This window comes from Trichechus manatus, unplaced genomic scaffold (genome assembly GCF_000243295.1).
Source record: "Trichechus manatus latirostris isolate Lorelei unplaced genomic scaffold, TriManLat1.0 scaffold00003, whole genome shotgun sequence".
Taxonomy (NCBI): Eukaryota; Metazoa; Chordata; class Mammalia; order Sirenia; family Trichechidae; genus Trichechus; species Trichechus manatus.
The window spans coordinates 7,987,681-8,005,088 of NW_004443939.1; the positions used below are offsets into that span (position 1 = coordinate 7,987,681).

At 35.9% G+C, this 17,408-nt stretch overlaps 1 protein-coding gene across 1 annotated transcript in view; it reads left to right on the forward strand.

The window, feature by feature from the left end:
- Positions 1–17,408, forward strand: part of PATJ (PATJ crumbs cell polarity complex component) — a 431,680-nt gene that overhangs the window by 137,690 nt on the left and 276,582 nt on the right. The window contains exons 18-20 of the mRNA XM_023730369.1: positions 10,116–10,325; positions 14,778–14,894; positions 16,702–17,097. Of these exons, the coding sequence (XP_023586137.1) occupies positions 10,116–10,325; positions 14,778–14,894; positions 16,702–17,097 (723 nt within the window). The remainder of the gene's footprint in view (positions 1–10,115; positions 10,326–14,777; positions 14,895–16,701; positions 17,098–17,408) is intronic.

Sequence of the window (17,408 nt, forward strand, 5' to 3'; positions counted from 1 at the left end):
CGTGTGTGTCCGTGTGTCCTTACATCCAGCAAAAGTCCTGGACCAGGACTGGATGGTAAACTTGTGAACAATCACAGTATGACATAAAATTTTCAAGGGACGAAACATCCAAATAAACTATCCAGTAGGAGACTAGAAAGGGATACCAGAAAGTAAGTCTTCAAGATGTTATTTCCATAGGACTCCTGCCTGAACCATTTTAATAATTATGATGTTTAAAAATGGATTTTAAAAATACAAAGCCATATTGAATAAAATTTTATGCAAGGTCGTATAGTTTTTCTCCCCCCCGCCGCCAACTTTGGAATATATTTTGGTCTTTTAGGAAGTTCCTCTGTCTACTACTTCTCTTCCATTGTACTTTTTACTGTTTTATGTCCTATGCTTGCTCTGATGCTCAGGGACTGTTTAGTTCTGTTTATGATGTGTGGAAAAATCTATTCTCTATGCCTAATAGCAAATAGGAAGTAATAAGATGTTAGGAGCCAGGAACTGTATCAGTTTAATCTATCTGGAGTGAACGGAGTGTATTTTGTGGGCACTTATACTTTGAATGTGATGGTGTTGTGGTAACTGATATGATTAGTGTAATAGGTTGCCATATTACGAAATAGTTAAAAATGGGGTTAACTTGTAGATAAGATAGCTTGCTCATTATTAGAATCATTTGTTTATTGCCTTACATTCACTATAAAAAGTTTAGTTCTGTTTCTTAAAAGTAGATACTTAGCTTGTTGGTCAAATCAGAAGCTCTTTTAGAATAATTAATTACAACCCACTATCTTAAACCAGGGAAACCCTGGTGGCATAGTGGTTAAGAATTCAGCTGCTAACCAAAAGGTCGGCAGTTCAAATCCACCTGCTACTCCTTGGAGACCCTATGGAGCAGATGTACTCTGTCTTGTAGGGTCGCTATGAGTCAGAATCGACTCAACGGCAGTGGGTTTGGTGTTTGGTTTATCTTAATCCAGAACTATTCTAATGACTTGAAAAACTTTATTTCAACAAATGGCCTCTGACATGTCTTTTTTGGTATTGTAAAATGGCAAGGGGGGAGAAAAAAGTGGTGTTAATCTTACAGTTTCATCTTATAAAAAAGGCCACATGTTGTCATGTATATATCTTATTGTATGCTTTTGTTCTGTTTTGATTGTGGAAAACCTAGAAAGTTGGGCCTTGCATAGGCAGTGGCCTTTTTATGAGTTTTTAAAAGACATCACCAGCTAAAATTATATTGTATTTGTGACCATAGTATACTTCTTTTTCATTGCCGATGCTGTGTTTTGAATTAACTTCCATCTTTCCCTACCTTTTATAGTGGTTTTGTGAATGTTTCGGTAAAATTTAAGGACAAATTTGACTCAAGAGATCTATTAGTTAATAGGGTTTTACAGTTGGGGAAGGGATCACAACTGTCATGTATCCAACTTTCTCATTTTACATGTGAGGAGACTGACTCAGAGAAATGAAGACGCTTGTGAAATTGTAAACAGCCAGGGCGTGACCAAACTGGGGCTTGGAACTTGTTGACTTTTATTCCAAGTCCATCCTACCACTAGTAGATTGAATTCCTTCCTTGTGTCTCTCTCTTATATGTTGTCTCCTTTTTTGTAAATCTTTGAATTGTTATTTCTTGACTGACATCCCTCACAATGGAAATTTTAATTCATATCACCTGTGCACCAGAGCTTTGGTAGCTCACTGTTTTTTTCTTAAGATGTGTAGATCACTGTGTGCACACAAGAGAACCTGTCCTTTGACTGTCTTTGTACCCAATTCCCTTGTTCTACCTACTTCCATGGTGAAATAGTTAGCTATCTCCCTTTTAAACTTAATTTTTTTTTCTTCGTGTATTCTCTGTTCTTAGCAACATCTTTGAGGCCTTATTTTGAAATGTATTTAGCTATTTATTTATATTTTAACTTAACACTCTGTAGTTTGAATAATAAGGGCCACATGTAAGAGTATACTATGTAAGAAAGTAGAATTTGGCAGCTTGCTACTTTCATAGTTTTGTCAGCTGGCCATTATTGAGTTGAAACAATCCACTTATCAATTATTACATAGGTATTAATACCTAATATTACCCAGGTATTAGTGTATAGAGATCTTTTAAAATTGTCTTTGAAACATACTTTTTGGCACTTAAATATTTGTGGAATGAAGCTTAATAGCCTAATTCTATGATAATACCTACTATAGTATTGAGTTTATTGGTTGGTTGGTAGATTTTTTCCATTAATTTGTAGAGCACTTTATATTTCAGAGTTGTTTGAAGTTGTTTTGCTAGTCGTTCCTTGGAATCATTTCATCATCTTGGTGAAGGATTCCTGTAGCATGGCTGAAGAGTAGGTATGCTGGTGAGTCGTATGTTATGACATAGATTTAAGACCGTATGACTTATCAATATTTCCTCTCATGAGTGAAATATGTTTAGTGGTACACTTTTATATTTTAATACATTCAGTTGACAATGTGTCAGAATTATCAAAAGTAATTTGTAGACAAGTTTTTATCTGAAATAAACTGTAGTCCATCTCTTTGCCATCCTTCTTGTGGTCTCTTAATTCCTACTCCATTGCTTGATGTTTTTAAAAATTTGGGCGCTAAACACAGAATAGGAAGAGAAAAAAGAGCCCAAAGGTTATTCTGAGTCTATGTAGTTAAGTCACTGTTACATCTTGATTTTTGGTTTTCTTCACTGGGGTAGCACTACAAAGCATAGAGATGTTTAGCATAAGAACAGTCCTTGGTGTGTGCCTTATGCTTCTCCTATTTTCAAAAATGCCCCTTTAAGTTGGCATTTGCCAGCTTACTAAGCGTGACTACTTTTCTTCGTGTTAATTCCTTCTGTCTGTTCTTTATATAACATTCTCTGTCTCATGTCTTTCTGCTAAATTTACCATAGTTGCTTGTATTTGTATTTCTAGTTTTAAAGCAACTTTGTGGCCAGAGCTATCCACGTCTTCTAGTTGCTGTGTTTGCCACTTACAGAGCCACATTTCCCAACTGAACCACATCCCTGTCCCAGGTGACACTCCTGCACTCTGCTTTAGTTTTTGTGAAATCTGGTCTCTTTGATCTGTGGGAATGTACACAAATATTCATATGATACATTTTATAGGTACTTGGGACCTTTGAATCCCATTCATTTGGGGATAATGATTTTCACATGTTTGTTCATGTAAAGGTGTTCTTATGCTCACCAAATGAATGTATTCTTGAGAAAGCAAATGGAAGTTAAAATTTGTCAAATGAATGTGTGTTCTACTTTTTAATGTAGGCATGCTGCACATTCTATGCACTCTAACCTCTTCATCAGTGACGTTCTGAAATGTAAACCTTTAGTGGCCAAGTGATAGGTAAATATCTCTTCCAACATATTTACCTTCTTTTGACATTCACTACCTTAAGACAGTAAAGCAGCATCATTGCTTAGTGGCTAAGAGCATAGACGCTGCTGGTTTACATTCTGGCTCTGCTGTTTACCAACTGTGTGCCTTGGTTAAGTTACTTAATCTTTCTCTTTCTTAGTTTCCTCATGTGGAAAATGGGGAGAATAATGGTACCTACCTCATGGTGGCTGTGTAAGGATTAAATGGGTTAAAATATGTAACATTCTTAGTACAGTGCCTAGCATGACAAGAGCTCAATAAATATTAGCAGTTATTGTAGTTATTTGTATATTATGGGATGTAGCCTTTGCTCTTGGAGAGAGAAACTTGATAGATTAAGTCACTGAAGATTTCATCTACTATTCAGTACCTTCTATGTGCCAGGCACTGTAGTAGGCATTGGAAATGAAGCAGCAAATAAGCAAACACATCTTTGCTCTCATGAAGCTTATTTTTAGTAGACAATACAATTAAAATAATTTCAGTGAAATGTTAATGGTATTATAGTAGGGAAAATGGAAGGTGCTATGGATACATCTAGCAGGACTAACTTATTCTAAGAAGTCAAGTACTATAAGTAACCCATATTATGATAAATAATATAATGAAAGGTCTTCTTTAGGCTTAAGGCTATCACAGAGTAGAAAGTGTTTGAGTCTACTTGGGAAGTCAGGGGAGGCCTGGCTTTGGAGGAAAGACTTGAGCTGATTCTGGTGGCAAAGATGCAGGTAAGTGGCAATGAGGCAGGGAAAGTATGGAATGGCATGTACTTGTCAAAAAGTATGCTAAAAGCAGTTCTCAGTGCCCGAATTTCAATAGCTCCATATTGTTGATGCAAGGTGTGGGGCAAACAGGGGCAGCCAGTGGTATGTGTAGGGGTTGTGAGAGGAGATGAGACTGAATAGCAGACATAAAGGAAGTTCTCTACCAAGGACTTAGGACTTTATCCCAAAAGCTATGGTGGGTCACTGACCTGTTTTAAGCAGAGGAAGAACTGGGGTCAGATTTTTATTTTTTAAGATAATTTCATTATCATTGTAGAGAATGAACTGAAGGGGGCCAGTATTAGACACAGAGAGACCTGTTGGAAGACTATATCAGTTGCACAGGTGAGAAGTAATGAGAGTCTGAATCAAGGTAGTGGCAGTGGAAATGGAGAGGAAGGATCCGGTAGAAGAGCTAGAAGATCAAATTGATCTGCCTTAGTGAGCAACTCAGTGGAGGAGTGAGGGAGAATTAGTGAGTGCTTAGGTGTATGTTTAGCGATTAGAAGAGGAGAAGAGTCTGTCAACTCAGATTTCCCCCAACATTGAACCATCTCACAAATCCTTTTATCCACCTCTCTTCAGGCAAGCAGGGTAATTTTATTCATCTGAGAGACAGAGCAGTTAAGTGGTTCACCGAGGATTTCATAGCTAAGTAGTGAGGTATAGAATTCAGGTCAGGTCTTCTGCCTTCTGCTGTAGTAGTCTGATGAAAGTTAAAAAGTATTTCATCCAATCTAATGCCTGTTCTTGCTTGGTTATAGGAGTTTGGTAATATTTTAAGAGCTGTAGGGAACAGCTTTCATAAATGGTTGAGTTGAAGCAAACGTAGGGGGCATTGTTAGAGTGTTTTTAACAATAATAATTCAAATAATAATTCAGAAAGGCTTTTGAATAAAGAGGAAAAAATTCCTTCAAGAGAATGGCTTGTTTAGTAATTGGTGATATTTCTTGTGTTCTGTGACTGGTCTTTAGTGCCCTCTGTTGGCTATTTAGTCTTAAGCAACATCTCAATTCTTGAACACAATGTTCCTTGCAGTGTTATTTACCAAAAGAAGAAGAATTAAAGATTTAAAATTATGGTAAAAGCCGATGGAGACATTAAAAATCCACCTAAGGTCTAGAGGTTAGATAGAGGTCAGGAGAAATATCTTTATAACATTTTGTTTGCTATAACAGGGGAAGGATATTGTGGGCTATATTTTCAGAAAACAGACCTTTCTGAGGAGAAGCAGACTGAATCTGGCTGACTCTCAAGCATTTTTTAGGCAGAAAAGTCTCAAGAATAGCAGTTGCCCCAGTAGGCAGTAGCAGCTGCTGTGTTTCCGTTGTGTGGCTGCTACATGTGATGGCTATGAAAGGGAATGACCGTTATTCATTACAGCAGCTTCATTCAGCTATGTGGGAAGTCACACAGTCAGAAAAGTCATCATAGAAAATGAACTAGTTATTATAAATAATGGGGCATCTTCAGAAATGTGTGGTTTTGTCTTTTTTTTTTTTTTAAGTGACAAACTGCCTTTGGGTTCCCTCCTCCAGGAAAAGGAGTGGTAGATTCGTTTTATTCAGCTCTGAACCTGAATAAATTTAGTATGCAAGCATAGCTGCTACTAGTTTGGGATCTAAAGAAGACTGCACTTTGTGTAAATACGTGCAACCGTGACTTTTTACAGTAAGGGAAATCGTTAATCTTTCAAGGATAGAACTCTTATTTTCATTATTTATCTGGTTAATTTTCCTTTAAAATGTTTCTAATTATCATTTCAACTGGTTTAATTTTGAAAGCCTATTTACCTATTTGGGTTAAAACTAGCACTTTTGGAATCAATTTTATATGAAACTGTAGAGATTGTTCACACCAGCCTAGTGAAGTCATTTATTTGCTTTTGGTATGTTTTACTGTTGGAGTTTTTCTCTGAGAAAGTTCAGTAATTATTAATATGAAGTAATGCTACCTACTCTCTGTGCATTTCATGAGGAAAATAAGCTATTATGTAGTTTCCCTTCCTCCCCAATAAAAAAGCCTTTCATCAAAAACTGACATCCTAAATGAAAGACATAATTGTACAGCTTATTTATTAGTGTGTCAAACTTAAAATGTAATGGTTTCATATTTCAGAATGAAAAGTGTGTTATGATTCATGGTTGCCGGTGACAAAATAGACAGCTCTTTTATATTACTGCACTGATTGCCTGCTGATATACCACTATACGTTTTTTTTGGTTCTCTTCTGTCCTCTGTCTATGCAATAGCTCCCTCTACTTGAAAATGCTGGTGTAATTATAGTTTAACACTATGTACTTTATTAATGACTTTTCATGACTGTATTTTACTTTTAATCCTATCATAAATATGCGATGTTATACGTCACAGCGTGTAAGAAATTTGCAAAAGTGTTTTGACTTGGGGGTGGAAAGGAAAGCTAGTTAAAGAAAGATAAGTTATGTTTGAAGGCATTTTTTTCCAAGGAATTGGTGGTGTAGATCTTGATTTAAATACAGTCGTGTATCCAAGGGGGACTGGTTCCAGGACCCCCATGTATAAAAAAATCAGCATATGCTCAAGTCCTTTATATAAAATGGCATGGTATTTGCATATAACCTATGCACATCCTCCCGTGTACTTTAAATCATCTCTGTTGTTGTTGTTAGATGCCATCGAGTTGGTTCCAATGCATAGCAACCCTGTGTGTAACAGAACGATACACTGCCCGATCCTGCACCATCTTCACAGTCTTTGCTATGTTTGAGCCCATTGTTGCAGCCACTGTGTCAATCCATCTTGTTGAGGGTCTTGCTTTTTTTTCGATGACCCTCTGCTTTATGAAGCATGGTGTCCTTCTCCAGGGATTGATCCCTCCTGATGACATGTCCAAAGTATGTGAGAAAGAAGTCTAACTATCCTTGCTTCTAAGGAGCAATCTAGCTGTCCATCTTCCAAGACAGATTTGATTGTTCTTTTGGCAGTCCATGGTATAGTCAGTATTCTTTGCTAACACCATAATTCAAAGACATCAATTCTTCAGTCTTTCTTATTCATTGTCCAGCTTTCGCATGCATACGAGGCCATTGAAAACACCGAGGCCATTGAAAACGCCATTGAAAACACCGTGGCTTGGTTCAGGTGCACCTTAGTCCTTAAAGTGACATCTTTGCTTTTGAACACTTTAAAGAGATCTTTCGCAGCAGGTTTGCCCGATGCAATGTGTCGTCTGTTTTCTTGACTGCTGTTTCCATGGGCATTGATTGTGGATCCAAGTAAAATGAAGTCCTTGACAACTTCAGTCTTTTCTCTGTTTATCATGATGTTGCTTATTGGTCCAGTTGTGAGGGTTTTGTTTTCTTTATGTTGAGGTGTAATCCATACTGAAAGCTGTGGTCTTTGATCTTCATCAGTAAGTGCTTCAAGTCCTCTTCACTTTCAGCAAGGAAGTTTGTGTTATCTGCATATTGCAGGTTGTTAATGAGTCTCCCTCCAATCATCTCTGGATTACTTATAGTACCTAATACAATGTAAACGCTGTGTAAATAGTTGTTATACTGTTTAGGGAATAATGACAAGAAAAAAAGTTTTGTTTTTTTTCCTGTTCCAAATATTTTTATCCATAGTTGGTGACACCCACAGCTGCAGAAGGCCAACTGTATAGTCTGTTTGGTTAAAATTTCACGCGGTACTTTAAAAATGAATGCTCATGTCTGAAACACAGAGGTATAGAAAACTGGATCAAAAAACATCAGAAGAACCATCAGCTACTTCAAACAGACATCAGCTGGAACTTGGCAAAATTTTACTTTGCTAATTGCAGAGTCTTGTAATTCTAACACAAAACCTGGCAGTTTCTCTCTACTTTCTCACAAAGGGTTTATTAGAAGCTAACAGTAGTGGGATCTCATGTTACCAACTCTTGCCTTTATGGAACAGTATGTGCATAATGAGATAATTGGACCAAAATAGAAAAACCAAAGTAAATGTTGTGATTAAGATTTAATTATTTTTTCTCTCCCTTCCTGTGTTTGAGGTTTAGGGCAAATTAAGGAGATGCTTCTCAACCATAAAATTTCAATGTGAATATGTTTTTATCTTTCATTCACAGTTCTTTGTCTCCAGTTTCTTCTCACTATTATTTTAGTCAGAAGTAAGGAACAAGCAGCAAAGCATGGTGGTCAAGAATACAGACTTAGAAGCCAGACTGTATGGGTTTGAATCTCAGATTTGTTACTTACCAAATAAGTGATCTTGCCAAGTTGCCTGAAGTATCTGATTCTCAGTTTCTTTTTCAGTAAAATATGGATAATAAATTTACCTACATCATAGAGTTGTTGTAAAGTTAATTAATGATTCTCAAGCATTTAGAACAGAGCATGACATATATAAGTGCTATATATCAGTGTTTGTTGAATAAAATAAAAATTAATAGTGGGAATATTTTTTAAGTAAGAAAAAACCTGGCATAACTTGGATCCTTAACTTGGGAATTTTTATTAACCAGTTATATTTATTGAATGTCAGTGTTATCTTCAGAGGTTAATGAAAAGAAATATGGGGACCTCCAAAGGGATGAAACAGATTTGCACATATTTCTGTGTGTTAGAATGCTTCTTATCTAGTGGTTTCTATGTTGCTTTAGGTGCCATTGAGTCAGTTCCAAATCATAGCAATCCTGTGTACAACAGAACAAAATACTGCCCAGTCCTGCACCATCCTCACAATCATTGCTATGTTCGAGCCCATTGTTACAGCCACTGTGTCAGTCTATCTCATTGAGGGTCTTCCTCTTTTTTGCTGACCCTCCTCTTCACCATGACACCGTGTATAGTTGCTGTTTAAGTTGTTGAAAAGGTATTTCCAATGAATAGGTCGTTGGTTTTGCAGAATTCTATCATGAGATCTCTGGGGTCATTTTTATTACCAAGACCATATTTTCCAACTCTTGAACCTTCTTCGTTTCCAACTTTTGGATTCCAATCACCAGTAATTATAATGCCTCTTGATTGCATGTTTGATCGATTTCAGACTGCAGAAGTTGGTAAAAACTTTCAATTTCTTCATCTTTGACGTTAGTGTTTGGTGCATGAATTTGAATAATAGCTGTATTAACTGATCTTCCTTGTAGGCATAAGGATGTTATCGTATCACCGACAGCATTATATTTCAGGATAGATCTTGAAATGTTCTTTTTAACAGTGAATGTGACACCATTCCTTTTCATTTTGTCATTCCTGGCATAGTAGACCATATGATTGTCTGATTCAAAATGGCCAATACCAGTCCATTTCAGTTGATTAATGCCTAGGATATCTATCCTCATACATTTCTTTTCATTTTTGACAACTTCCAACTTTCCCAGATTCATACTTCATACTTACACCATGGCATCTGTATCATGTCATAATTTTAGATTGTTATTTTTTTAAACATATCGTTTAAAATAAAAGTCATATTAAACGTATTGGTGGAATTTTTCATGGTTTCCATGTCTTTTTTAAACTTCAGTGGTTTAGCAAGGGGATCGTGTACCAGTGGAATGCAAATGAATGGAGTAGGATTTCCCATTGTATGCTACTCTTGGAGCCTACTTATTGCCCAAGAGGGGTGATAGATGGGCTTTGTCTTTGCTCCATGGCATGACTATGCTTGAGGATATTAGAAGATCTAACCCAATTTTCCCTAAACCTCTTGTGGTCAAATAAAATTTCAGTCACCAAAGGTTTGTAAAAGAAATTATATGTATTGAACACTTAGACATGCAATAGAAATTCTTAAGGTTATTTATATCTTCACCTTGATACAAGCAGTACAGAGTGATATTTCAGTTTATTTTGACCTCCTTGTCCAGAATGCTGGACACATGAAGTCAATAGTCAAATGAGATTCATCAGTAAACATAAACTGTTTTAAGATTGCATATTTATTTTCAGAGAAATAAGTCATCTTTCTTCTTTGCTTGATTCTTAGGATCCCTTAGATTCTACAAAATCAGTTATCGTGATTCGTTCTCTGGTGGCGGATGGTGTGGCAGAAAGAGATGGAGGGCTTTTACCTGGAGATCGCTTGGTCTCAGTCAATGAATACTGTTTGGACAACGCCACGCTTGCTGAAGCTGTGGAAGTATTGAAAGCTGTGCCACCAGGGACTGTCCGCCTTGGCATCTGTAAGCCTTTGGTGGTAAGTGTCGAATTTTATTAATAAAGGAAGTCCTAACAATGTAATAGTTAAGAACACAAATTTTGGAGACAGATATACCTGGCCTTGGATCCTTGTTCTGCTGCTTACTATCTGTGTGACCTTCAGGTCAAGTTTTTGTTTGAATCTCCCTGATTTAGAAAATCAGAAAAAAATACTATCTATTTCATAGGATTTTGAGGATTAAAGAAGATTATATTCATTTAGTACTTAACACAGTATTAACATAAATGCCATTTGCTAACATTACTACTACTAAACCACCGGTTTTACTATTTTCATCTTCATGCTTTTAGTACAGACTTTATGTTCTTGTCATATTTCTTATAATGTAAATTAAAATAAATGTATTTATACATTTTAACTTTTCATTTGGAGATGATGATGAGATGGCATAATAAGGTGAAATCATTTAACCGTATCATTTTAACCATATGAGATTTTAATATGCTTTTCTTACCATTAAAATGCCTTGTAATTTTTAGCATCTAGATCACCTATATGAATTTGTCCTTTTGCTTAATCTTCTGTACTGGGATAGATTATTGTTATGGCTGAAGGCCATATTACAGTTATGGGGCTGTTGAGGTTACCCAATATAAAAAAATACTTGATGATAATAGCTTTCAGATAATATTAAAATATTATTAAGGTTTTGCTATATGCCAGTCAGTATTTTTTAAACATTTTACCAGTATTAACTATTTTAATCCTCACAAAAAAGTACACCTTTTATTATTCTCATTATAGATGAGTCAATCAAGGTGCAGAAAGTTGAGCAACTTATCCAAGGTCATATAACTAGTATGGGGCAGAGTTGTAATATGAATCCAGCAGGGTGGCTTCCGACCGTGTGCTCCTAGCCACGATGCTATATATTTCTGTTTTAATCTGGTATAACTTGTTCAGGTTGCATGCAGCATGTCTGAAACAGAGAGCATGGTGTAATAGAGTGCTGCCTGGATTTCAGGAAACCTGGCTTCTGTGCTTAGTTTTGCTGTGAGTTAGCCCAGAGAATTTCAAAGTTAAAGATATATACTGTATATAAGAATTCCTTGGGAGATGGTTAAAATGCTCTTTCTCAGGTCTCTTCCTCACAGATTCTGATTTAGCAGTTCTGATTTGGTATTCAGGAATATGCCTCTTCCAGTCACCTGTGTGATTCTGATGCAGTATTTTGCACTTTGAGAAACATACTATCAATTTGATCATTAGGTATGCAACTTTAGTTTTGTAAGCCTATTTTTTTCAGATCTGAGAAGATGAAAAATAAGAGTAGAGAACTCCTAAGATCTTTCCTAGCTGTGAAATTCTTTTATTCCATGAAATACATTAGCATACTAAAAATGTTCATTTGTTTTTTTATATGTATATTTATATATAAACCAGTTACTGTCAAGTCATTTCCATCTCATCGTGACCCCATATGTGTCACAGTTGAATTGTACTCCATAGGGTTTTTGTTTGGTTTTAATTTTTATTGTGAAAATTACACGACAAAGCATTTGTCAATTCAACACTTTCTGCCCATATAATTGGTATTATGTTCTTCATGTTGTGCAGTTATTATCATTATACTTTCCTGAATTTTTCTACCATCATTAACATAAACTCAGTGCCCTCTAAGCAAAAAGTCCCTCCTCCTTCCCTTCAGTAACCATTAATAACCTTTGGTTTCTGTATATTTGCTTATTTCATATAAGTGAGATCACACAGTGTTTGTCGTTTTTTTTTAAATTGTGCTTTAGGTGAAGTTTTACAGAGCAAATTAGTTTCCCATTCAATAGTTCACGTGCAAATTGTTTCGTGAGATTGGTTACACAGTGTTTGTCCTTTTCCGAATGACTTATTTCACGCAGCATAATGTTTTCAAGGTCATCCATGTTGTGGCATACATCAGGGCTTCATTTGTTTTTATAGCTAAGTAGTATTCCATTGTCTGTATATACCACCTTTTGCTTATCCATTAATCTGTTGATGGATATTTCAGTTGTTTCTACCTTTTGGCTATTGTGGAAAGTGCTGAAGGAGCATTGGTGTACAGGTTTCTATTTGCATTCCTGCTTTCACTTGTTTTGGGTATATACCTAGGATTGGGATTTACAGGGTTTTCAATGGCTTTTAGGGTTTTTAACGATCTTTTCTTTCCTGGTGCCTGTGGGTGAACTTGAACCTCCAGTCTTTCGATTAGCAGCCGAGCTGTTAACTGTTTGCACCACCTATGGATTCCATATATATATTTGTGTTCATGTATTACACATAAAAATGTCTGTGTACTGTATATATCCTATCAGATATTTTAAATGTTTAAAACCAAGGGAAGTTCTTTTTTTAAAATTTTATTTATTTTGTTGTTATGGAGAATATACACAGCAAAACATACACTAATTCAACAGTTTCTACATGTACAATTACTAAGACAACTTCTTGATTTAAGAGTTGAGTTGTTATTGCATATTTGGTGTTTTGATATTATTATATCCAAAACAGATACAATGAGATGCTGAGTTTAATTTTTGAATGAACTAATGAGGAGAAAACTATTATTATTTTTATGAGTACCTCATCTTGTTGTTATTTTGGTTATTACAGGGAACTTTGTCTGTATTTTTTATGATGATTATTTTCACTGATGGAGAAATCCTCAACTTATTTGTATTGTATAGGACTTAAACAGCATGACCGTTACCTTGAAGCAGTTTCAAGAAGTTTTAGGCAGTTTAAAAAGTTGGACTCAGTGCCAACAGGGTGTGGATTCTTATACTACTGGCAGAGGTAGGGCTACAGAAACCTCAAGACCCCAGAGCATTAACTCTGAAAGTGTTTTGGAATGTAATAATTGTGGGATGGAACTTTGCCCAGGCTTCCCTCAGTGAGTCCAAGGCTGCCAGTATCCTTGGGAGTGGGATACCAGTAAAGGGACTGAGAGAAAGGTCACTATCTAGACTTTTTACCACTAAGTAATTCTTTCTTCAACATCTGGGTTCTTTTAGCAAGACTGTATATTATCTGTAAATAGTCATGCTAGAAAGCAGGCATGGATCTTCTCTGATATCTCTTTCTCCTCTTGCTCTTCCTTTCTCTGTCTCTTTCTTGGTACAGTTGGTGGCCACTTATGTAATCAACAACTGTTTACTGAACATTTACTCAGAGTCCATAGCCGAAATGGAGGTAGAGAGTGTGAATAAGAAGAACTAATGTCAGTTTGGGGAGGAAAGAATATGAGTATATAACAGGAGAATAAAATTATTTTTATTAAGTCCTGAATTACACAGATGGTAACATTTTCATAAGAAGCCCTGGTGCTGCAACAGTTAAGAGCTTGGCTGGTGACCGAAAGGTTGGCAGTTCAAACTTACCCAGCGGCTCGGGAAGAAGACCTGGTTGTCTGCTTCTATAAAGATTGCAGCCTAGGAAACCCTATGGGGCGGTTCAACTCTGTCACGTGTGGTCACTAGGAGTAGAAATCGACTCTATGACACCCAACAACAGTACTTTCATACTACTTCTCTTTTCTAGACACTCAGATCTGAAAATTGAGTAAACTAACTTTAAAGTCTGCACTGTGTGTTGAGGACTAGTAGCGCAGAGCTGGCATTGGAGCTCTTCAGAAAGATGGTTGTGAGGTTTTGCTTGTTTTCTACCATTCATTGGCTTCGTATCCTTGAGTTAGTCGTTTAACCTCACCAGCTCCCATCTTCCTGATCTATAAGGAAAGGTGGCTGAGAAAACAAGCTCTGGAGCCAGACAGCAAGAGTTCAAATTCTGCATGTGTAACTGACTAGTTATGTAACGTTGGACAGATTTGTGTGCTTCCATTTCCTCATTTGTAAAAGAGGTTTAATAAGAGTACCTACTTCTTAGAGTTATTGTGAGGATTGAATGAATTAATATATTTAAAGTGCTTAAACCCGCTGTACCTGACAACATAGATTGTACTGTATGTGTTTACTATTTTTATACACATATAAAATTTTGATCTCATAGGATTCTTGTTAGGACTGAAGTGAGAGTAAGTGTTTAACATAGATTGTGACGTATAACAAGGACTTAATGCTATGCTATTGCCTGGGACTGCATTTGAGCTTGTTTGTACCACAGTAGATGTACCTATTCTGATTGAGAGTGACTGCACTGTACCAATGTTAAATATTGAGAGTAACACCCCTGTATATGTTTAGACATATCTTAATATTAAAATTTGTTCCTAGTAAAGTGATTTTTCTTTAAGGAATGCTTGAAAGAAAAGAAGTTTGAGAAGCTCTGACCTGAATATGACTTTGTTTTTAATTACTAAAGAAAAGTTTGTTCCAAGGAAACAATTTGTGTAAATTCTGTTGTGTGTTTGTGCTTAATGTCAAGATGGGAATTAATCTGAAGAGTGTTTGAAACTAAAGTCTTCTCTTAATTATAAAAGTCTTTTTTTTTTTTCAGGAAGATGAAAAAGAAGAAAGTCATTGTATTTTACATTCAAGCAATAATGAAGACAAGCCTGAACTTTCAGGAACAATTCATGATATAAATTCATCTTTAATACTTGAAGCACCCAAGGTATTTAATAAATTTATTTGCCATTTGGGTGGTTTGCTTTGAGCTAAAGTTTCTATAAAGAAGACAAAAGCTTGTCTCCACTGCCTTGACTAGATACAAACTAAATAATTACCCCCTTTTTATTTTTTTTTAAACGCAACCTTTCCCCTCCTGTATCAGAGTGCCTCCATAAATGACACAGACCAGATGTAAGGCATTTTCAGAGAACAGACATACCTAATTACCTTTCACTAGCATATTCCTCAAAATTTTAGGGCACCACAAATTTTTGAAATTAGACCTGTATTTAAAATGTCTAGAAAATGGAACTATACTAAAGAATTTAATATTGAATACTCTCTAAAGAAAAGAGTTATTTAGTAAAATCCTACTTCGCTCTTTTAGTTTTAAAAAGCATATTTGGAAGCATTTCCTTTTTATTCTTAGCATGAATTATGTTTACGTTGCTCTTTGCAGTTAGAGTACGGTTTTGCTTTACTTGATAACAGTTGTCCTGGTAATATTTTTTGTATAACATGTTGACAGTATCTCAAATTGATGTTTTCCTATAATGTCCATTACACTTTTTTACTATAGACATTTTTGTTGAAATTTCATAACTGTATGACATGTTCATATATACCCTCTAACCACAATTAGTTTGCAATAACCAGGTTACAGTATTTGGTATACTGTATTAATTTTAAAAGTGATGTTTAGCTGCCATTAAGGAAGCAATGAGGAGGAATAGATTCATTCCAAGAATTTACTGGGTGGCACAAATAGTTACTAGCTGAAAGGGTGGCTGCTAGCTGAAAGGGTGGCAGTTCAAACCCACCCAGAGGCACCTCAGAAGACAGGCCTGGCAATCTGTTTCCGAAAGGTCACAACCTTGAAAACCCTATGGAGCAGTTCTACTCTGCACACATGGGGTCACCATGAATCAAAATCAGCTTGATGGCAACTAAAAACAACAACAATACTTAATGAACAGAACTTAAAATAAGAAATGTTATTGATTGCTTAGAAGGACGGGCCTTATACTGCCCAGGATCCAGAGGTTCCCTAGGGTTAGGTCAAGGACTGAGGAGATCCATATATTCATCATGCATTACCCCAGAACTCAAAAAAGCTTCTGCACATGTATGATTATTTAATTTCAGTTATAGTTATTTGCTATTCTCATTAGTAAAATATAAATTCATTTAAAAACACACTGTATTCATTCTTTTTGTTATATATTTTCAATCTCAGATAAAAAATATATTTCTATTACATGAGTATGTTATAAAAAAGTTCTTATACTCAAAGTAGTTGGGGCACAGCTTCCTGTATCTTTAGTTTACAGAGAATGTTTTTAAAAACATTTGAATAGTCATAATTTCCATGGAGTTACTTAATCTTGAAAATCCTGACTTTTTAAGTCTTTGCTTTCGTAAGTAATAGTATGAATGCACTTGTATTTATGTACTTCTTATATAAGATGCATGAGTTAAAATATTCAGCGTAGCAGTTTAACAAAATTCCTATTGCTGATGGAGAATTTTCAGATGGTTAATGTATAATGAGTGTGTTAGAATAATCATTTACCTTGCCAAGAGAAATTTCTGCTTTATTTTACTGTTTGCCCATTTCCTGAGTTGAGGATTGTGTGGAAGTGAGCTTACATTTCTTCTCGTCTTTAATGGAAAGCTGTTTACGTTAAACATCATTGGCATATAAGGTTAGGATATTGCAGTATATCAGTGTTTTAATTTTCCAGTTAATGTGTATATTGCAGCTTTGAGACAGGTATAGTTTAAATTTTTTTTGCATCTTTTATTTACAGGAATTTAGAGATGAACCATATTTTAAAGAAGAACTCGTGGATGAGCCATTTCCAGACTTGGGAATGCCTTTCCAGTCCCAACAAAAAGAGATAGACAACAGTAAGGAGGCCTGGGAGATGCATGAAATTATGCCTTCTAGATTGCAGGAAATGAGTGAAGAAAGAGAAATGCTTGTTGATGAAGAATATGATCTGTATCAAGATCCTTTGCAGTCTGTGGATTTGTATTCCTCATCGCATGTTCAAGAGGCCACTCCTGTTCCCTCCATAGAGGAACTTCACTTTGGGACACAGTGGTTACATGATAGTGAACCACCTGAGCCTCAAGAAGGAAGATCCATGATGAGTTTATATGCCCAGGAGACACAGCAGTATGGCTATAGCACTGAAAACATGGTAAGGGATTATAACAGGCCCTCCACATGCTTCCTAAGCTTCCCTACCCACCTACAAGCTATGTAACTTTCAAAAACAAACAAAATTTAACGAGTCTTTTCATAATTATTTTTTTGAAGACGTACCATACAGTATGCAGCATAGGTATGGACCCTTGGTAAGTATAAGCAGATACTTTCTGTGATATTATACAATTTCTCATTGGAGTCAGTAAATTACAGTTGCCTTACTTTTTTAGGGATTTTTTCTCCTAATAACTTGTTTCCAGAAAGAGTTCTTCGGCCTTTTGTGATTTTTTTTTTTTTTTTTTT